This window comes from Drosophila ananassae, chromosome XR, assembly GCF_017639315.1.
Source record: "Drosophila ananassae strain 14024-0371.13 chromosome XR, ASM1763931v2, whole genome shotgun sequence".
NCBI classification, from domain to species: domain Eukaryota; kingdom Metazoa; phylum Arthropoda; class Insecta; order Diptera; family Drosophilidae; genus Drosophila; species Drosophila ananassae.
In genome coordinates this window covers 10,963,147-10,985,117 of record NC_057932.1, presented here as the reverse complement: position 1 = coordinate 10,985,117, position 21,971 = coordinate 10,963,147, and the positions used below count along the sequence as shown (strand labels likewise).

The 21,971-nt window shown below is 40.5% G+C and overlaps 4 protein-coding genes across 4 annotated transcripts; all 4 read right to left on the bottom strand.

The window, feature by feature from the left end:
• Positions 1–6,682: 6,682 nt before the first annotated feature.
• Positions 6,683–9,581, bottom strand: LOC6504273 (antigen 5 like allergen Cul n 1). The gene is made up of 3 exons (XM_001967352.4): positions 9,330–9,581; positions 8,493–9,267; positions 6,683–6,997 (listed from the first exon to the last, which is right to left on the bottom strand). Exons 2-3 carry the CDS (start codon positions 9,011–9,013, stop codon positions 6,751–6,753), a joined length of 768 nt encoding a protein of 255 aa, XP_001967388.1. The 5' UTR covers positions 9,014–9,267; positions 9,330–9,581; the 3' UTR covers positions 6,683–6,750.
• Positions 9,582–11,332: 1,751 nt separating this feature from the next.
• On the bottom strand, positions 11,333–13,275 carry LOC6502398 (antigen 5 like allergen Cul n 1). Its single transcript, XM_001967351.4, has 2 exons — positions 13,103–13,275; positions 11,333–12,044 (listed from the first exon to the last, which is right to left on the bottom strand). Exons 1-2 carry the CDS (start codon positions 13,217–13,219, stop codon positions 11,388–11,390), a joined length of 774 nt encoding a protein of 257 aa, XP_001967387.3. The 5' UTR covers positions 13,220–13,275; the 3' UTR covers positions 11,333–11,387.
• A 1,540-nt stretch (positions 13,276–14,815) lies between these two features.
• LOC6504271 (antigen 5 like allergen Cul n 1) lies at positions 14,816–16,708 on the bottom strand. The gene is made up of 3 exons (XM_032452985.2): positions 16,472–16,708; positions 15,643–16,052; positions 14,816–15,286 (listed from the first exon to the last, which is right to left on the bottom strand). Exons 1-3 carry the CDS (start codon positions 16,595–16,597, stop codon positions 15,052–15,054), a joined length of 771 nt encoding a protein of 256 aa, XP_032308876.1. The 5' UTR covers positions 16,598–16,708; the 3' UTR covers positions 14,816–15,051.
• A 637-nt stretch (positions 16,709–17,345) lies between these two features.
• Positions 17,346–18,700, bottom strand: LOC123257676. The gene is made up of 3 exons (XM_044717499.1): positions 18,338–18,700; positions 17,880–18,182; positions 17,346–17,834 (listed from the first exon to the last, which is right to left on the bottom strand). The coding sequence occupies exons 1-3, from the start codon at positions 18,698–18,700 to the stop codon at positions 17,346–17,348; spliced, it is 1,155 nt and encodes a 384-aa protein (XP_044573434.1).
• Between the last annotated feature and the right edge of the window lie 3,271 nt (positions 18,701–21,971).

Below are 21,971 nucleotides of genomic sequence, written 5' to 3'. Positions count from 1 at the left end.
GCAAAACACCAATTTTGAAATTTATCCAAATCGGATTGAAGTCTAGATTGGGCACTAGTGAATTTATACTGAAGACAAAGCTTAACGTCATCAGCGTACATAAGTACGAGTGAATCAGTTAAGGCAAGGGGCAAGTCATTAATAAAAAGTGTAAAAAGTAAGGGTCCAAGATGGCTTCCTTGAGGCACCCCAGATGTGACGCGGACTAGACGCGAGGTAACATCTTTAAAGAAGACACGTTGGGTTCTTCCAGATAAGTAGCTCGAAATCCAGATAAGGAGGTCAGTTGGGAATCCCAAAAGACTGAGTTTACTTATAAGAAGCGAATGGTCGACAGAGTCAAATGCTTTACTGAAGTCAGTGTAAATGACATCTGTTTGTAAGCCATTCCGGAACCCATCCGTGATAAAAGATGTTAGCTCCAGTAAGTTGGTAGTGGTGGAGCGGCGCTTCATGAAGCCAAGCTGGCATGGAGATATTATTGAACTACATAGGTGTTGCAAATGTGGAGTGATAAGTTTTTCAAAAAGCTTCGGAATTGCTGACAATTTAGAAATGCCCCTATAATTGGCAGCGTCGGATTTTTTCCCTTTTTTATGAAGAGGAATAATGTAAGATTCCTTCCACATAAGGGGAAAGATCGAAGTCTCCAGCGAAAGATTAAAGAGTTTAAGGAGCGGTTTGCACAGAGCCTCGGCGCAGTTCTTCAGAACACAGCCTGGTACTCCATCGGGGCCTGGCGAATACACGGGCTTGACTTTAAGAAGACCCAATAACACACCACTTTGATCAAAAGAAGGGCAAAATATAAGGTTGGCTGATTGGATATTATAAGTGTAAGGCTGACCTGTACTGGTGCTAGGTGAGTATGTTGTTTGAAAAAACTGTGCAAAGAGATCGGCCATTGCCTGATCAGTGTTCGCATATGAGTTCTCAAACATAAGCATAGGAGGAGAAGATACATGTTTGCGCTTAGTGTTTACAAAGTTATAAAACTGCTTCGGATCCTGAGTAAACTGAGTCCGGCAGCGGCGTATATAACTCCTATAACATTCAGCGTTATGCACGGTGAAATTGGACCGAGCTACTAAGTATCTTGAATAACTAACTGTACAGCCAGATATTTTATGTTTATTTAAAAGTCTATACATAACGATCTTTAAATTTCCTAGGTGCCTTGTATACCAAGGCGGATTAATTGAAACGGACGGATATTTCCATGGCACGCAAACGTCGAAAAATTTATTCAAAGTATAATAAAATTTAATTAAGGCAATGTTTACATCTTCACATGCCAGTAGATTGGACCAATCAAATTCCAAAATTAACTTATTTAATTTCATAAAGTCAGCCTTACGAAAGAAACGAACTTTATGAGATTTAAGTGTAGGCTTAAGGCCAATTACGTTATTGTTTTCTATTAAAACCTCAAGAGTGGGATGATATGGATCCTCTGGGTTGGAAAGTGGTAAAGTTCTGGAAAGAGTAATTCCATCAGGATCAGAAACGAAACACAAGTCCAGCAGCCGACCTAAAGAATTTCTAACGTGGTTAATTTGCCCGAGTGACATGTCGAACATGCCCGCCGGGAAGTCATGGTGCGAATTCAGCAATAAAGACGGTGAATTTTTAACATTGGACCACCTGAGTTCTGGGATATTGAAGTCACCCAGAGCTACTAGCTGGTCACCATCAGACAGACGATCAAAAACAAACCTAATAGCGTCTAAATGTTGCCAGTATGTGGGCGGTTCGGACGAAGGGGGTACGTAGGAGCACGTAACGTATAATGATTTATCGGACAATATGATTTTAATGCAAAGAAATTCTATGTCACCAAACTCTTGTGATTTAATCTCTTCAGAAGCGAAATTGGAGTCTACAGAAATTAACACTCCTCCTCCCCTTCGTAGAGTTCTATCACGTCTAAAAGTGGTGTACTTACTTGGAAAAACTTCGGAGCTTAAGATCTCCGGCTTTAACCAAGTTTCTGTAAAGACTATAATGTGAGATGCAAAGAAAGAACTATCAGAATACAGTTTGGGAAGCTTACTTCGTAACCCTCTAGTATTCTGATAGGTAAGTGTTAGTGAAGGCATTAGTTTTTTGAAGCTGACGTGGAAGGTTGGTCAGTGGCTCTAACATGTGGGAGTTTCACTCCCACAGGTTTGGTCATTTTTTTCTTCACCGTACTTGGCTGATGTTCTTGGACGAAAATGTTCTCTGGCCAGAAACTGGCGGAACAAATCGTCTTGAACATCTGCGCGGGCACACGTATTTTGAAAGATGACGTATGCCTGGTGTAGTTATATTTAAATTTAGTTATATCTGCCACCTTTATGTCGGCTTTTGATTTGGCTTTGATGTAAGCCGAGAGATCAATCTCAGAAGTATCAGGGGCAAGCCGGGAAACAAATATGTGTTTCGATGGTGGGATCACCTGCAAGGGTTTTGGTGCCGCCGTAACGAGTATGGCAGCATCAGTTCGTACCGGGGGTCCGGAAGCTTGATTGCCCTGTTCGGTGACTTTTAAGGGGGTTTCAATTATTGGGTCTGGTGGTATCACTTGAAGCGATGCCACAGAGGACATATCGGAAAATTGCTCGTTTATGCTGAGATATTCGGAAACCGAATTTTTCCCAGGTCCGGCCCTTGGGGTGGCCAGAGATATGAGCGGCTGCATAGTTGTCGGCTGAATAGGCTGAAGACTTTTCGCCACGGGCACATCACTAAAAGCAGATTTCTTACGCTTTGGAGACTCATTTAGTAGTTGAAGACTACTAAACTGTGTATCTAGCGCACAGAGTTGGTCGTTGATTTTACGAAAACCGCTAACCAGCTCTTTAAATCCACTTTTAGTCTGTCTCATGAACGATCTCATTTCGTCCTGAACAGCACGACAACCGTCACAGCAAAAGTGGAGACCAGACCTACGTGAGATGGCATCCGAAACTGAGGCCGTGAACCCGGCACACTTAGCGTGTAAAACGTTTTCACATAGCCAGCAGTGGATGGTAGGCTGGGATGAAGAGATTGTCTTATTACAAGACTTCAAACCACAGACAAGTTTAAATTCCATTATGAATATATTATTTTTATTATTGACGTACCGTGAACCACTGTGCCAAAGAGTCGAAAAAGGGAGAATAAAGAGGGCGATTAGTGAGAGTTAGTATAAGAGCAAAGAATATAGATAAGAATCTAGTGTGAGACAAAAGAAGCAACACCGTAAAGGATGAAGAAGCAGAGCAGTGCTATGTTTGGAAGAATATTAATAAATTTATTATTTTACCTCCAAATATATCACTGCACACGCGAAGCGAATCGGATGTTTGGGATGAAAAGAATCGGGTTTATGTAAATAAATAAAAATAAACACCGGATTGTTTATAATTATTATAATAAATAAAGATTTTTCAAAACGCAGTGCGCACAAAAAAAACACGTCCGTTCGCTTTAAGAAAAAGTGAGGAAGTTTTGATTCTAAGTTAATTCTAGGGTATTCCTAGGAATCACTTGGAGTGATGCCATGGAGGACAAAGCAGACAAGTTATGCTCTGCTTCGGGTGCTGAATTTTCATTTACCGTCCCTGCTCTTGGAGTAGCAAGGGAAATGAGCGGCTGCATTATTGCGGGAGGATCCAGCTGTCCCGCGATCTCTGGAGCTGCAACTTCACTAGTAGCAGATTTTTTCCGCTTTGGAGATTCATTCAACAGCTGAAGGCTATTGAATTGAACATCCAGCGCACTGAGTTGATCATTGATTTTTCGGAAACCGACGATCAAATCTTTAAACCCACTCTTGGTCTGTCGCATGAATGATCTCATTTCATCTTGGACAGCCCGGCACCCACTGCAGCAATAATGGAGGCCAACACGGCGGGATGTGGCATCCGAGACACATGCAGTAAGGCCAGCACATTTGGCATGTGAGACACTTTCGCACAGCCAACAATAGATGCTGGCCTGGGACGAAGATATCGGCTTATTGCACGATTTTATTAAGCAGACAACATTGTATTCAATTTTAAAATATTACTATTTTCTATTATTTTTTTATTTTAAACAAATTAGCCTTCAACCACTGCCATATAACTGATCCTATAGCTGCCATATAACTGATTGATCGGAAATGCCATAACTTTGGTGTTTTTTAAGTTAGAGCGTTGGAACTTTCCACACATGTTATTTTTAGGTATCTTATGTAAAAAATTTATGTAAAAATTATAGCTGTGATAGAACGATTGGAATTGGCATAATTTTGGTGTTTTTTAAGTTAGAAAGATGGGACTTGGAAAAATTCTATTTTGGACAAAATAATCTAATTTGCCAAATTTCATAAGGATCGGCCGCCTTTATCCTGTAGCTGCCATATACCTGAATGATCGGAATTGGCATAACTTTGCTGTTTTTTAAGTTAGAAAGATGGGACTTGGTACAGATTCTATTTTGGGCAATATAATCCGATCTGCTAAATTTCATAAGGGGGACTACAGTGCCGCTCAACTGAATAGGTTTGAAAATTATTTCTTCTATTTTTATTTCTCTCTTTGTTCCTATGGCATTTGTGCATTCTTTCTTTTTTGTTTTGAACATTCATTTGTTTTCTCATAATATGAAAACAAAAATTTAACGGGTTGTATGCAACGGTAAATCAGAATTTTGCTTTCATCGTGAAATTCGCTAAATGTGTGTTCTATTTTTGGCTCATCTGATTAGGTTGGACAACTTTGACTTCACTTTGTGACTGACTGCGTGATTGAAAACATATAATTTCTTTTGTTTACTTAAATCTAAAGTAATTGCTACAATTTTTTTTTAATATGGGTCGCGGAAAATCTTTAACCGATTTTGAAAAAGGTCAAATTAAAGGCTATATTGAATCTGGCCTAAAACATAATGAAATAGCAAAGAAGATTGGTCGAAGTCAAAACGTGGTAAGCAATTTTCTTCGTAATGAAGCCGATTACGGGAAAAAAATGATAGGAGGAAAAAAATATGCTACGACGGCATCAGAGAGGCGATTAATCCTTCGAACTGCTTCGAATTCCCACCTGTCTGCCAGTAAAATCAGGGATGAATGCGGTGTAAATGCTAGTTTGGCAACGGTAAAACGAGTTATTCGGAGTGCTAAACACTTAAAGAGATTAAAAATAAAAAAAAAACCTCCTCTCAATGATGCACGGAAGGAAGCGCGACTTCGATTTGCGCGGGATCACATGACATGGAACAAGGAGTGGAAGGCTGTGGTCTTCTCCGATGAAAAAAAGTTCAATCTCGACGGACCGGATGGCTACAACTATTATTTTCACGATATGCGAAAAGAGGAATGCTTTTTGAGTCGTCATCACTCCTGTACAGGAGGCGTAATGGTTTGGGGAGCCATATCGTTTTATGGAACTTGCGAGCTGCAGTTTGTTTCATCAAAGATGAATGCAAATGTCTACAAGACTGTGCTCCAAAAGGCTTTTCCCCAGTTTTCCGAAATTTTTGGACCTATTCAATGGACGTACCAACAAGACAACGCCCCCATCCATACAGCCCGGGTTACAAAACAGTGGATTAAGGACCAGAATGTGAACTTGCTCGAGTGGCCGCCATACTCCCCAGACATAAATATTATCGAGAACATTTGGGGACTTTTATCCAGGAGAGTGTATGAAGGGGGAAGACAATTTCAAGACTCGGCAACCCTGGTTGAAGCGATTAAAAAAGCCTGGGCAACTATTTCACTGAGTGAAATTGAAAAATATTACGATTCCTTATCAAATCGAATGTTTGGAATAATTAAGAATAGGGGGGGTCATACCAAATATTAAATAATTCAGAAATAATGTCTTTTATTCTTTAAGTTACCAAGTACCATGAAATATTGCTGTGAATAATTTTTTTTAATAGTTTTGTTGGTCAAACCTATTCACTTGAGCCAAAAATAATGTAGGTTTTCAGCTATGTTTTTGAAAAAAAAATAAAAAAAATATAAAAACCAAACCAAAAAAAAAAAAACTTTTGTATTTTATAAAGAATTGATCGTTTTACTTAAAAAAAATTATTTGGTTTAAATCCGAGTGCTCGTTATGAAGATATTATGTTCTAAGTCTAAAAAAGAAGTCAAACCTATTCAGTTGAGCGGCAGTGTATATCCTATGGACGCCATATATCTAAGCGATCTGAAATGGAACAACCTTAACTGCAAGGGTATATCAACATCGGCTCCGCCCGAAATTAGCTTTCCTTTCTTGTTAATTTTAGTTGGTACACATACATTTCAAAAATGATATGTACTAAAAACAATGATGGTCATAGCCATTGCATGGTCTACATAATTCAATATTGTGGTAAAATTGTGGTAAAATTTGATCAATTTCTTCTCTTAGGTGTACCGCGGAAACTGTGGGTGATAGAACCTATGTTTCTTCTAGACTTTGGTTCAGGGCAGCCTAAAGGTTATGGAGCAGGTAAAATTAGGCGTGGAGGAAAAACAAAGTTGGATATTGTCAGCCTGTGTAATGATAACGCTTTACTTTACCCGATCAATTGTCAACTCTTAATTTCAGTGCTCTAGATTAGACCAGAAATTGGAATAAAAAAATATGTCCAGAATATGAGTATTCTACTTTATATTAATGAACAAATCAACCATCAAACTAAAAAAGGAAACCCCAAATGGAAAAACAAAATCTACGAAATTTTTGCCAAATGCTTTTATTATTGAGGCTCTAATATGGAGGATTATTTTTCCTGGTATGTTTACCAACTGTTGACGTCATACCACTCGGAGTTAGAGCAGAGATTACCGAACTCGCCGTTGCTTCCAGAACTGCAGCCCTGGGATCCGTAGTCGCAGCTCGAGTAAATCTCGCGGCCGATCATGTTCGTGGTAGCGTAGTTGCATGCCACAAGGACCTGGTTCCATCCGTCGCGGTTGTAACGGGCAGCGGCACAGCCCAGACGAGTGTTCCTCTCGGACATCATCACGGTGAAGTGACCAATAGCACTAAGGGTTCAAGAAAGAGAATACAAAAAGTTTCCATTAAAGTGGAATACCGTTCAATAAGATAGGATTTTGTCGAGAATATATATCAAAATTTTTTATTGTGCTCGATGAATAACATCTTGAACTACCTACTTGTTTTCTTTATGAAAAAAAAAATATCTAAATTTTTAATGATAAAAAGTCTGTTTACTCAACAACAAATTTAACTTCTTGACTGACTGCTTGGTCCATTAAATCTAGATTCGTCATCGGGCTTTGACCCTATTTAAATGCATTTTTTGTGACCCGTGAGAACTTTTTTCAAACTTGTTCAATTAACAACCACTAATAAATGAGACTTTAAAATAATTAAAATTGTTATCAAAGGTCTCTACAATCTTTGTATATAAACACCAAGGTTAAAGGTTTAGCCACTTAAACTAAAACCGAAATATTTAAAATAAATATAAAAGATCTCTTTTTATTTGTAATCTTTGTAACTAAGGTGTTGTATTTTTAATTTAGAATATAACTTTTAGTTGTGATTCAGTTTTCAAGGCTCAATTTAAAATACCTTATCTTGCATATAATAGCAAAAATATATTAATTCAAACAAAGAACTAGAAAAATTCGAAAGGCGAGATAACGTATTCATGTGGGAAAATTGCAAAAACTGCCGTGTTGAAAATATCGTCCTGAAATCAAAACTTCTTTCTTTTAATTATTTGTTTTCCCACTACAAGTACCGTGTCGGTAAAAGATTAATTATTTACCCTTGCATGGAATTTTAATTTTTTTTAAATGTTTGTAAAGCAGTAAAAGCATTTAGCATTTTAGCTATTTTCTCGTTTTTCTTTTACTATGTCTAATGTGTCTAGCGAACAAATTAGGGGAAAAAATTAGATGCGTCTGAAAAATAAACTGTTTTTAAATTTGACTTATTATCTTAAAAGAATATAATAAATCGAATATATATCGAAATAATCTTAAGTCAATCACTTTGTATTATAGCAAATATGAAACAAAATTGGGTCGAGCTAACTCTTGTAAATGCTTCAGAAAAGTTATTGTATTGTTTTAAAAATGCAGTCTTAAATTTTAATAGCCTCTTGGCCAAAATTTGCAAAAAACTATTTTCAAAAAATCGGATGGAATTCTTCTTGTTACATAGTCGTTGATGAACAAGCCCATGTCGTTTGGACTTATAAACTTCAAGCTCAACAAAAAATGGGTTAGCTTTAGAAATAAGGATAGATAGGATAGTAATAGATTCTTTCGTAGAAACAAACAAAATTACTTGTCGAAGCGAAGGCTGATACTTCACTGAAATCGCCACTCCACTTCAGCACTTCGGCACTTCAGTAATAATATCTGTGTATTTTTATCTGTGGCACATATTTAACTTCACTACAAAAAAAATTACAAAAAAACGTATCCTAGGCAACTGAACCACTTCGCAGTAATACTTTTGTTATCGACAGGAATTTCAAATCACAATCAAATCGTTTTCACTTACGGTCCACTGTAGCCAGCGGGGTAGCCTCCGGAGATTATGCCACTGTTGGAGTTGTGGACCTCATCGAACCACATCTGGACGCTGTTATCGAGGATGTAGCCCATGTCGGGCAGATCGCCGGAGTAGGCCTGCCACGCCAGGTTCTGCCCGGAGTACTTGAAGGAGTCGGTGTTGTGGCAGCTGTCGTGCACCATGTTGCACTGGCGGACGTTGAGGGAGGCAAGGTAGGCCAGCTCGTCATCCCACTCCATGGTGGCCATACGGCATGCGGCATTATGGTTGGGATCGTATCCGCCAGCGATGTAGTTGCGCTTGTCGTTGTGGGAGTGGACAAAGACCCACTTATAATCGTCGTTGATGTCGATCAGCTGCGCATCTCCGGGGCAGGCGCTGTCCCACCAGTTGCTGTGCCCGCAGGCGATGTGGCTGCCACCGTTGCAGATGTCCCACGAGCAGTAGTCGGTGGCCCGGGACACTCCCAGGACCACCACCATCAGGATTGCGAACAGAGCGAGCTTCATAGTGCCTTCGATTTTCAGCGATTACTATGAATCTCCTCTGTAGACGGTGAGCTTATATGGCTCTTCGAATGGCCACTTATCACCTAAGAGTCACCGTAAATCATTTGCCGACCTAGCCGAGCTCCATTCAAATTGCCGCACATGGCAGACACACAGGTGTAATCTAATCACCGCACTTCATATACGGGTTACTTATTCTGTTCTGTGCCAATCGGTTTCCTCCGGTGGTGTGATGGGAATATTTGCCAAGGTTCCTAACAAAACAAAGCAGGGAATGAATCGTAAGGCTGCAAAATAGGTTTCAAAATATGCTTACATACATGGGCATTACCCATTGTGTTTTCCATGTAGACATCATAGTGCGATTTTATGACCAAGGTTGAATATTTTACTTTTTAACCCTTTTCACAAATCTGGACATAAACCTTAAAAGTTGATATCTTTTTAATAAACATTCAATAATGCAAGATCAGTCTGCCTCCGTCTTCGATCTAGGCAGGACTCTCCCTTATTTACATATTTTTTTTTTATTTGGATTTAAGCCTTTAATATTATAGTTTTCACGCCAAAACCCGTATTATTTTGCGGTGGACGTACAAAATCCACCATCGAGCGCCTCTCTGCTTTTCTTATTTTATTTGTATTTTAAGGAAAACCAATCGGTTCCACCAATATGAGCCGCATTATTTCCTCCTTTACTTTAAGGATGAAACTTAACTGTAGCTACTAGCTTCCACCACAAGCTGCATTAGACTTTCGAAAATTTCGTGGTATAAATAGCATGTAGAACAAGCTTTATGCGTTAAAGTAATCCTTGAAAAGTTTGACGTTTTCACTATATTTTGTCATTAAGAACCCTCTGACTTTTCGGTCTGAAATAAATATTTAGATAAAAAACAAATGCCACCTTTTCTCCTAATTTAGAAAATCTTTTCAATTTCCTCAGGAGATGATCCATGGGTATCTAAGAAGTCATCATCAGTATACATATTGCGTATAATCCGTAGTGTTCGTATATTGTTAAGTATAATCATCACTCACCCTTTATCATGTCAAAGAAAATCAAGAGGTATCACTCTTAATAAAAAGGTTTGCTTAAACTATAAACAAACTAATTTAATTTTTATTACTTAAAGAATAAAAAAAAGTCGGTAATCTAATCATCCAACAATATATACTGGTGGCAATTTGTTTGGTTCTTAGATTTGGATAAGGTCTAAAAATGGCTTCAATTAAAGAATGCTTTTACATATAAACAACAAAACATATTTCAATAACTTTAAAATATTAAAGAAAGTTTCGAAAAGTTCCCAATCCTCATAAAATAATCAAATAGAAATGAGACCGATAATACAACCAAAGGGTGTCTTGGGGTAGGTTGAAACCTATTTCCAGACCATTACCGTCGTCGTGAAACTTGAACCTTATCCGAACTGATAGATTCAATTTATGGGCTGCTTCCTCAGTTCGCAGCGCTCGTGTTTAATTTAGTAAACAGCTCTTGACTATCTTTAATTAGTCACAAATATATGGCCGCCATTTAATTAAAACCACCGGGTTCAGTCCAATCTTTGCAGAAGAGTTGTTGATGATATTCCGAAATATCGATAAATTAGATTTTTATACACTTGCAGAGTGTATTATAGTCCAAGATGTGTAATGCATTGAATCTCTCTTTGACCCTATCAAGTATGTATTATATGTATGTAAACTAGGATCTCTGTTTTAAATCAATCGATCCTTAAACTTAAAAGGTTTAAGTTAAAACACATCCTTCTTTCCTTTGCATGTAGCATGTAAGTGCATATGTAAACGATTTTTTTGATCTGATTGATCGGAAATGACATAACTTAGGCGTTTTTAGAGCTAGTAAGTGTCTCAAAAAACTTTCTATATATCTACAAATCTACTAAATAAGATCACGAGGATCGGCCATCTATATTCTGTAGCTGTATACAATTTGTATTTTATAAAAATGTATTTTTTCTGTAAGATAAAATTCTAACCACGACCAGACAACTACATCCGGTATTTGCGATACGCATCTCATCTGATATTTATCTTATGAAAGACACTACCACTTCACTGCAAGCTTTTCTTTGTTGTTTCAAAGCAGTGGTGGTAACAAATTTAAAATATATGTTATCCGAAAACCTATGTAAGTGGTGATGTGTCCTTAACTAAGTTGCGCACTTTTGAATACATTTATATTACCCTCTCTAAATTTATAATAAAGGATATGATGGAACCCTCTGAACACGGCCGTGCATTAAACTTGAAGACCTAGCCCATATCTTATCTCCCAAACACACAAATCTCTTAGCTGCCGGATATGCTGCCGTTATATGCGTTTATTTTCGAGAAAACTTCCCAATTAATAGAAGAGATTGTTGACGTCGTAGACCTCTTTGGAGCTGCACAGGTACTTGTAGTTGGGATTGGTTCCCGTTGTGCACTTGGAGGCGGGAGCTTTGGGGCAAGAGCTGTACATCTTGATGCCCAGGACGTTGGTAGCAGCGTAATTGCAGGCCATGAGGAAGGCCTTGTAGGGCTTGCCGGACACGGAATAGGTAGAGACTGCACAGCCTACTTCCGTGTTCCGGTCCGCCACCAGGACGGTGAAGTGACCGATGGCCGGACCCTGGTAGTTCGAGGGGTAGGCGTCAATGTAGGCCTGCTTTGTGTAGACTGCTTCGCCGTACCACATATCGACGCCCCACTGTACGTAATGGGTCACGTTGAGGGGACTGTACCAGCCCATCCAGGCCAGGTTCTGACCGGACCAGTCGAAAGCGTCTGTGTTGTGGCATCCATCGTGGCGCATGGCGCAGCTCTTCACATTGAGGGAGGCTAGGTAGGCCAGTTCGTCGTTCCACTTGATGGTAGCCATGCGGCACGCGGCACTCAGGTTGGCGTTCAAACCCCCAGCGATAATGTTTCGGTACTCGTTCGTCCTGTCCACGATGGCCTGCTTCTCTGCGGCACTGAGGGTCAGCAGCGTGGCGTCCGAGGGGCAGCTAGAGTCCCATGCCTACAAAGATCCCATAATTAAATTAAATAATCGACTAAATATTCAACAATATTCATTGCCGCGTTCACACAAAGATCATTTCTAAACAAGAAAGGAAAGCTAACTTCGGACAGAGCCGAAGTTGATATACCCTTGCAGTTTAGGTTGTGCCATTTCTGATTGTTTAGTTATATGGCGGCTATCGGATATAGTCGGCCGAACCTTATGAAATTTTAACAAATAAGATTGACCAAAATGAAATCCGTAGAAAGAACCATCATTCCAGCTTAAAAAACACCAAAGTTATGCCATTTCTGATCGTTCAGTTATATGGCAGCTATAGGATATAGTCGACCGATCCTTATGGAATTCGGCAAATCAGATTATTTTGTTCAAAATAGAACTTAAAATAAATAGATCTTTCTAACTTAAAAAACAACAAAGTTATGCCAATTCCGATCGTTCTATGACAGCTATAGGATATAATCGGCCGATCCTCATAAAATTTTGTACATTTTGGCCAAATATAAAATGTGTGGAAAATCCCAACCTTCTAACTTAAAAAACACCAAAGTTATGGCATTTCCGATCAATCAGTTAGGCAGCTAGTATCAGTATCAGGCAGCTATAGGATATAGTCGACCGATCCCGTCCGTTCCGACTTATATACTGCCTGCAAACAAAACAAGGATGTGTGCAAAATTTCAACTCGATTCAACTCGTTTTAAAACTGAGAGACTAGTTTGCGTAGAGCCAGACAGACGGACATGCTTATATCGAATCAGGAGGTGATCCTGATCAAGAATATTTATACTTTATAGGGTCGGAGATGTCTCCTTCACTGCGTTGCACACTTTTGACCAAAATTACCAAAAATTTTGACCCTCTGCAAGGGTATAATGAGTGATACGCTTCCAAGTTCCAGGTTAATATTTTTGATATAATAAATTATTAAATTGTTCATGATATTTTTTAGAGAAAAAAAACTTTGGTTGTATGCCTCCATGTATGTCTACCACCCGACACCAACTGAAACTCCCTAAACCGATCGATAGGCTTCTTCGTAATAGAAAACTCACCCCATTATTGTCGCATCCCAGGTTTTTAGTGCCGCCGCAGCTCTTTTTGCAGTAATCGGTGGCGGAGACGACCCCCAGGGCCAGGAGGCAGACGATGGTCACAATGGTGTTGCGCATTTCTGTTGCCAGACGTAATTGCTGGCCCTTTCCGCAGCGTCTCCTCCTTTTATGGAAAAAACTCGCCGCCGCCGATATGGGGGAACTTTGGTTGCTCAGTTTTTATCAACATTTGATTAAATATTTGCCAACAGAATGTCTCGATTGTTCCCCAGCTGAGTCAGGTAGTACCCCCCTTGGGTTTGCGGGATGCTCAAACAACGATCCCCCCAATCGTCCCCAAAATACGTCATCCGATTGGAGTGATACACAATTCAACGTCGGCATCGTAATCACAACCGATTGTTTTTAATTCTACGAGAATGGGGGCAGGTGTTATGCCAGTAGACCCAAGTAATACGCAAAACAAGTTGAAAACAAAACAGAATCTTTATTCAATCCTCTGCAGTGAGTAATTTTCCATCATCAGCTCAGAGTAAAACGAATATGCCATTCAATGCTGTTATAGGAAATTGTTTGACTTTTTTATTTATTTAAGAGATATTTTAATGCAAATATTTTGTACCGTTAATCAAAGACGGCTCTCTCTTATGTTTTTTCTCAAGATTTATTTGAAAGCCCTATATTTGATAACCCTTTTCTTTGTAAACCTTATCACTATATAGGGTATAAAAATTCTTTTAAATCCAACAGGAAATTTGAATACCCTTTCAATGGTTAAATGTCGAATTAAATTATTTTTTAAAGATTTTTGATAATATGAATTTCGAAAATATGCCGTTCCGACTTTTATATTAAGGTAAAAAGGTTCCAAGTTTTAAGACGTCTCCTTGACTCCGTTGCACATTTTTGACCAAAATTGTAATACCGTCTGCAAGGGTATAAAAATGAAGCCTAGCACTGAAAATTATTTTATTTATTTTATATTGCTCCATTATCTTAGAGATTGTGTGGTAATAAACAAAAGCAACAGTCTTGTCTGGAGTTTCTAAGAAGGCTCTAGTATTTAAATAGTAATAGTTGTGTACTTCATATTGTTTCTACAGCCCTGAAATTCCCAGGAATTATGAAAGCTATTGATGAATTATGAAGCTATATGTACATATAGATTATAGATGAAATCATGATATGATCATATATATGAATTAATTGACAGTTTAAAACAAGAAAGGAAAGACAAATCGGGCGGCCGAAGTTGTATACCCTTGCATTTAAATGGACTCCAATTGCGTATTATATGCAATTTGGGAAAATCCCAAGTTGTAATTTTCACAATTATAAAAGTTTGCCACTTCCGATCATTTATTTGTATGCAGCTACATAAAATCGCCCGATCCTTATGAAATAGATCGGTCGATCGGACAGTTAACCTTCTTATTTAAAAAACACAAAAGTTATGAAAGTTCCGATCAATCAGTTATATGGCAGCTTTATACAGTCGACCGATCCTGGTCATTTTGGCCGTTCGGACTTTCATTACTTTTGACCAAGAAAGGATACTTTATCCCTCTGCAAGGATATACCTAGAAATCTTCGTATAGAAAGTACCCTTAAATAATGTCCTCAAATAAGAACCGGTTTTGTTATTTCCTTAGAAAAAAAAACTGCGACAATTCACTATAATGTAGTTTATAAGCGAATAAAAATAGTCTGAAGTGTAGTTTCGCATATGCAAATATATTACATAAATACATAAAATAAATATTAATATTAATTGCTTATGTTAGGGCACGTGCATAAATATTTTCCTTGTTTACGCCACACAAATGTTAATTCAACTGAAATCACCTAGAAGGTAATTAAAACTTGCAAAAACTAAGTGTGTTGCTGCCATATTTAATCAACTGTTAACATTTCACTTTGCGAAAAATTTAATTGTGATTTCCATCCGGTTACACATTATATACCTCAGACACCTTGCAGAGTCCCGGATAGTTTACATTGGTGCCCTTCTTGCAGCCGGAGGCCTTGACACCCCTTTGGTAGACCGGCTCACCCACCCAGTTGGTGGTGGCGTAGTTGCAGGCCATCAGGAACCAGTTCATTCCGTTCTCGTAGTAGAATGCGGCGGCGCATCCACAATGTGTGTTCTTCTCCTGCGCCATCGCCGTGAAATGTCCAATTTGCCTGATAAAAAAATAATATACAAAAAATTGGGTGCTGTTAGAATATTTTTTGTTAAGAACTGGTGAGGTATGTATGTATGTACTATGTAGTACTGAATAGAAAGTTATAATATTCAAAATATTTTCAAACTCAATATCATACCTACTTATGTACATATTGTATACATAGTTCTTAAATATTTTCAAGCGTTAGTGATAAAAATAAATGCTTTAAATATATAAATATACATCTATATAATACACCTATAGTATTCAATTACATATATGTATATGTATGTATAAATTCGAAAATATTTTTTTCTAGTAATGGACATACATACATATGTATGTATGTACATGAATTAGCGAATAACTTACGGCCCGGACCAACTGCTTGGATACTTGTTAATTACAGCCATGTTGGCGTCCTTCTTCTCGTTCCACCACATATTAATGGATGCGATGATCAGCTCCCTTACTGTCTTTCCTGACTGGGGCCCCGAATAGCCGTATATGGCCAGGTTCTGGCCACTGGCCTTGAACTTCTTCGTGTTGTGGCAAGCGTCGTGGTTCATCTTGCACTGCTTTACATTGAGGGCAGCCAGGGTTGCCAGTTCGGCGTCCCAGCGCATGGTTGCCATCCGCTTCGCTGCCTTGTACTTGGTCAGGAGTCCGCTGGCCAGTCGGTTCCGACGGTAGTTGTGCATCTTAAGAATCAGCTGCTGATCCGAGGCTCCAAAGTTTTTGGCTGTTGGACTGGGACTGGTAGGACACGTCGATGCCCACGCCTGTTAAGCACAAAACAAAACAAAAATTGCAATTTTTTAAATTGTCACTTTATGGTAAATAGTTCCACTACGAAAGTAAAAAAAAAATGTATCCACATTATGTTTAGGTTTACATTTTACACATTTTTTGCCATTTTTGTAGAATTTCAGAAGAAATTCAATTTACGGACTAAATATCTCAATAGATTATTCAATCTCAATTTTTATCATTCGATAAAAATAAACTGACATTTGTTATACAATTCCCGGTCGATCTTACATCTTCAAATATTTTATACAAAAGAAGAGCAAGAAAAAATGTTCTATATGGTATATAGTTGTTTTTTCATATTTTTATCATTTTAACAATCATTTCATTCTCCTGAACTGTTTTGGGTTATACAACCACACTACACAGCACTATTTATCCAAACACTTACACCATTATTGTTGCAGGCAATGTGCGTGGAGGTGCCACAAAGCGAGGGGTCACAGTAGTTCGTTTGCCCGTAAGCCCAGGACGTCAGGCAAATGAGGGGGAGCAGATTCTGAAGCATTCGCGGCATCTCAATAAAGTTTTTGGTGGAGTGTCTTGTGGAGCGGCTACCTTTTATAGCCAGCAACGGTACTCAACTCACTTCTGAAAGACAGCCTAATTCGACAATATGCCATTGTTCGATAAAAGCGTGTCTAAAATATTTATTTTTTATATTATGCGATTAAAATCAATATTTGCTGGCAGTCCCAACTGTATTTGCAATAATCTTTTGAAACAATGGATCTATGTACATAGGTGTATTCAAGAGATACCTGAATTCGAGACAATCTCATCATCTATAATTTAAATATATTTAGAAAATGTTCTAAGCGAACTTTTAAATAAAGCATTTTTTATAAAACTTTTGAGCAACAGGAAATTTGGATAAGAGGATCAATAAACTTTAATAAAAAACTTTTGGTTTTTTTGTAACGTTATCGTACTTAACTACAAACACACATTGTTATCGTCGGGACGTATGGCTCCTACGTTTCTTTAGCAAACACACAATTTCTCTTAATAATAATCTTTATTAATCCATATGCGTGCCACGAAAAGTGTGAAAAGCTAAAAAATTCGTATTTTTTCCACACGTTATCTTCACCGTTTTTTCCTACCTTTTTTTATAGCGATGGCCAACGCTTTGCCTTCTTTTGGCCGTTACTAACCTATCGATAAGTTTACATATGTGTGCTTATTCTAACAATTCAAATTTAAATCAAAAATTCTATTACGGTGGCAACATTCCCTCCCCCGTAATTGATCCCAGTTCGTGGTCAGTTACCATCCTCCAAGCCGACGTCCAAAACCGCTATCTTCGTTGCTGGTCGTTCCAAAACGCCGTGCTGGGTCTTTATAGTCACTCGTCGAACTTGCCCATCCTTGGCCATCATTGTCTCGATCACTCGTCCTTTTAACCACAAGTTCCTGGGTAGAAGCTCATCTACGATGACTACGATGCTCCCAATGGTTATTGGAGGTACCTTTTTAAACCATTTGGTACGCCTGGTTAATACGGGCGCATACTCTTTAATCCATCGCTGCCAAAAACGGTCCCCGAAGCGCTGAGTCTCAATCCATCTACGCTGCAGATTCATCCCTTCTTTTGGCAGTGGCTTGTATCCATTCGCTGACCCCAACAGTAGATGGTTCTGAGTCAGAGCGGCGTCATCCTCAGTGTCCAGACTTACGAACATGAGCGGTCGCGAGTTGATGATAAATTGTGCCTCCATCAATGCGTTTCTCAAGCCCTCGTCGTTGAAGGACTAATTTGGGCAAATTTTCTTCAAAATTCCTTTTGTTGTCCGCACGAGTCTTTCCCATGCTCCACCCATGTGTGGTGCTCCTGGTGGGTTGAATCGCCACTTTATACCATCAAACTTAATGGTGATCTTATCGTGCTCGATATTTTTCAGCTCCTCTCGCACGGCTTTTTTCGTGGCTCTGATGTTCGTACCATTGTCTGAGAATATTTCCTTTGGCGTCCCTCGAAGCGCCATAAAATTGGAGAGGCACATGATGCATGAACTTGTGTCAAGACTATGGGCGAACTCAAAATGCACCGCGCGCAACGTGAGGCAGGTGAACAGAGCTACCCATCTCTTCTCCTGCGCCTGCCGACGTTCACCAATAACGGGCCAAAATAATCGATGCCTGTGTAGGTAAACGGTCTCTGGAAGCTTCCTATTCTCGCTCTTGGAATCGGTGCCATCTGGGATGGTCTGGGAACTGCACTGTCAACCTTGCATCGTTGGCATGTACTACGCACGGATTTGTACAACACTCGGAGGCGGCTGATGTAAAACGAAGCCTTGATGTCGTTTATTGCCGTCTCGTGAGCGAGATGATGGAACTTCTCGTAAAAGCTTCTCACTATTAGGTTAGTTATCCGGCATCCTGGAGCTAGTATAATTGCGTCTTCGGCTATGTCAATTGAGTTCAGTCTGCCTCTAGTCCGCAGTACTCCATCGTTGTCTAGATATGCGTTCAAACCGACCAATCTGTTTCCTCTGAGCAGCGCCGCTCCCACGGATAGCACTTTCAACTCTTCGGCGAAGGCGATGGCTTGAGATTGCTTATAAAGTAACATCTTCGCCTTGCTCACATGGGCCATCGTCGTGGCTGCTGGCATGTCTTGCTTGGCCAATTTCGCTCATAATCGATCGAAGAACAGGAGTATTAGCGCCACTGCTCTATACAACCGCTGCCAGTTCGAGAAATAGTGCGCATTGAACGTAACCGCTGATCTCGAACGCGTTGTCATCACATGCTTCCGTATTTCTGAAGTATCCATGATGCTCTCCTGCTTTTTCGGTGTTAGCCAATGGCTGGATTCAGTTTTTAGGAAGCCAGGGCCCGTTATCCACGTCTTCTGCTGGGTTTGGTCGGTGATCTTGTAGCTCCGTCTGCTACGTTCAGCTTCGAGGGGACCCACCGCCATTGCTCGGCTTGCGTTGTTTCCAGGATTTCGGCGACTCTGTGCATCACGAACTGATGAAAGTTACGGGGGTCCATAGTTAGCCACTGCAGTACTGTCTTTGAATCCGACCAGTATGTGGCGTTGTCGATTCGGAGGTTGCGCGTGCTCATCACCTTGTGGGCTAAGTTTGCTCCCATAACTGCTGCCTGCAGCTCCATACGAGGAATCGAAAGTGGTTTTAAAGGTGCCACCTTCGACTTCGCTATCACCAAAGAGACGTCGACCTTGTCATCCATTGCTACAAGCAAGTAGCAAACAGCAGAATACGCATACTCGCTGGCGTCGACGAATGTGTGGAGCTCCGTTTGACGTGGAACTGATGTGCCTGGGGAAAAGCATCTAGGCACCTCAAAAATCCTGATCTGCTCTAAAAGAGTTTTTCAAAGGCGCCAGTCTTCCAGAATCTTCTCTGGTAGCTCCTGATCCCAGTCAATATTTAGCCGCCATATACGCTGGAGAAGTATTTTCAGCCCAATCGTCTGGCACGACAAGAATCCTAATGGATCGAAGATCGACATAAGGACTTGCAGAACTTCTCGCTTGGTCGGGACTACCTTCTCTGCCAGAACGTCGCATTTCAGCCTTGAAAATCTGCAGAGAAACTTAAACACATCCTTATGTGGGTCCCACGACATACCAAGTATATTTTCAGTGGTCAAAAATCCACAGGTTTTTGGCTACCAACATTGCCATTACTTTGCATGCTCTTAAGGACTTCTTTTGAATTTGACGACCAGTTGCGGATCTCGAATCCGCCTCTTCGATGAACCTCTATGACTTGTCTGGTGGTCTGGATGGCCTCCTGTTCGTTTCTCATGCTATCGATATAGTCGTCGACGTAGTGCGCCTTTTGGATGGCGCTTAAGGCCAATGGGAAATCTTCTTGATGGGCTTCTGAATTTTTATCTCGAACGAAGTGAGCGATGAATGGTGCGCAACTAATCCCAAAAGTCATAGCCCACATAACATAGGATTCTACTTTATCGCTGCTTCTGTCATACCATAAGAATCGTTGCGAGTGCATATCCTCCTCGCGGATGTTGATCCTGTGAAACATTTCCGCAATGTCTCCGCAAATCGCAATCTTGTTGACACGAAAGGCTTGTAAGACCTCTATGAGTGGGTTCAGGCAATCTGGTCCCTTGAGTAAGTAGTCATTCAGTGCACATCCGTGTGACTTCGCGGCTGCATCCCATACCAGCCTTAGGTTACTCGGCAGATACCATGTACGGCTGTTCTCACGGCAGGTTTCCTCCTTGGGTAGCTTAACCGCGTATCCTTTGTCTAGAAGCTTCCTGACTTGCGCGTCAATCTTTTCGTACATATCAGGTTCCTGAGAGATCTTTTTCTTTATGCAGGTAAGGCGCTTCAGAGCGTTACCGCGGCTCTCTGGCAGTTTGTCGATGCCACTACGCCACGGAAAACCGACTTCGTATTTTCCTGACTTCTCTTGGCAGGTGGTCTCCAATATTTTAACTGCTAGCTTATCTTCGGCTGAATATAGCGTACGTGCTACGAGCGTCTCAAGGCTGTAATGGTCTTTGATGTCGTCATGAAGCTCCTGCCAATCGCAGTCGCAGTGATGCATGACAATGGATCGTTGGGGGTTCGTCGATCCTTGGATGGTCCATCCTAGCATACACTTCGATGCTATCGGTTCGTTCCATTTCCCTTCTCGGATCCTGCGAGGGACTGCTACTAGCAGTCTGCTAGCTTCCAATTATTCGACCCGATTAGCAATGCCGGCTGGGCAGAATAGGACTCTGGCAGTAAGTCTTTCAAATGCTGGAATCTGCTACGCAGTTCTTTCATTTCGACTGTCTTTTTTGGCAGTGCTAGGTTCTGAACGGTCTGGACGTTGTTCAGCCAATAAAATCTATCGGAATTGATTTCTGAGATTTGGACTGACGCTTTCACGGATTCATTCTCAAATCGAGTTGTTTCTGCGGTCCACTGTAAACACATTGGCGCAGCTTGGCCTTGTATTCCTAATCTTTGGAACTAAGGTCACGGATGATCCTTCGTCTAGGAATGCATAGATTTCGATCATCCCGCTGCCATTGCGTAGCTTAACTGGAATGATGGGAAAGAATTGGCTTCCGTAGTTGTCGTCTTGACGACATCCGTGTGAAGTAGCTCATGGTGCCTCCTTGTACATCCGTTAACTCCACAGTTTCCGGTTCGGCATCTATTGCGATGTACTTTGAGGCAGCAGAAACATGCTTTACTCGATGTGATTATCTGCCACCTGTGCTCCGTGTCGAGGTTCAAGAACACCTGACATTGTGGTAGGCGGTGACTGATGTCGCCGCACGCTACGCACCCCTATTGAACTTGCTGCTGAGCTGCTTTCGTTTGGCTCGCGTTCGATCGTGCTTGTCCTCGTGATGGTCCAGGCTCATCCGCCTCTTGCCTTTGCGTTGCGCGACTGTTGTGAGTATTAACTGCGCCTGATTTGTAAAACGATGGCGCCACTACTGAAGATGCTGCCTCTGCGATTTTGTACAACCAATCGCTGAATGCTTTAACTGCTGCTATCCTATCGTCGCGAGGTTGCATTGCCAGTTTAGCTTGTGTTGATTGGGAAGCTTGTCTAAGAGCTCCTTAACCAGCATTGGATTGTTAAGAAGTGCCTTCAGATCGCATGCCTCCATAATCGCGCAGACGTTGCGAACTGCTAGCGCGTACTCTATTAACGCCTCCAATCTGTCTTTGGGTGGTGCCAGTCTTCGCACCTTTTCCACCATTCTTTCTAGGATATGCTCTGGTCTGCCGAAGAACATCTTCAGAGTGCTGATGACATCTGGAACTAGGTTAGGAAGTAGAAGTTTATCCCTAATCAGTTCACGAGCCTTTCCTTTAAGCGACTTTTGCAGACGTAGCATGTTTTCCACGTTAGTGTATCCGGCTGCTGTGGTGCTGT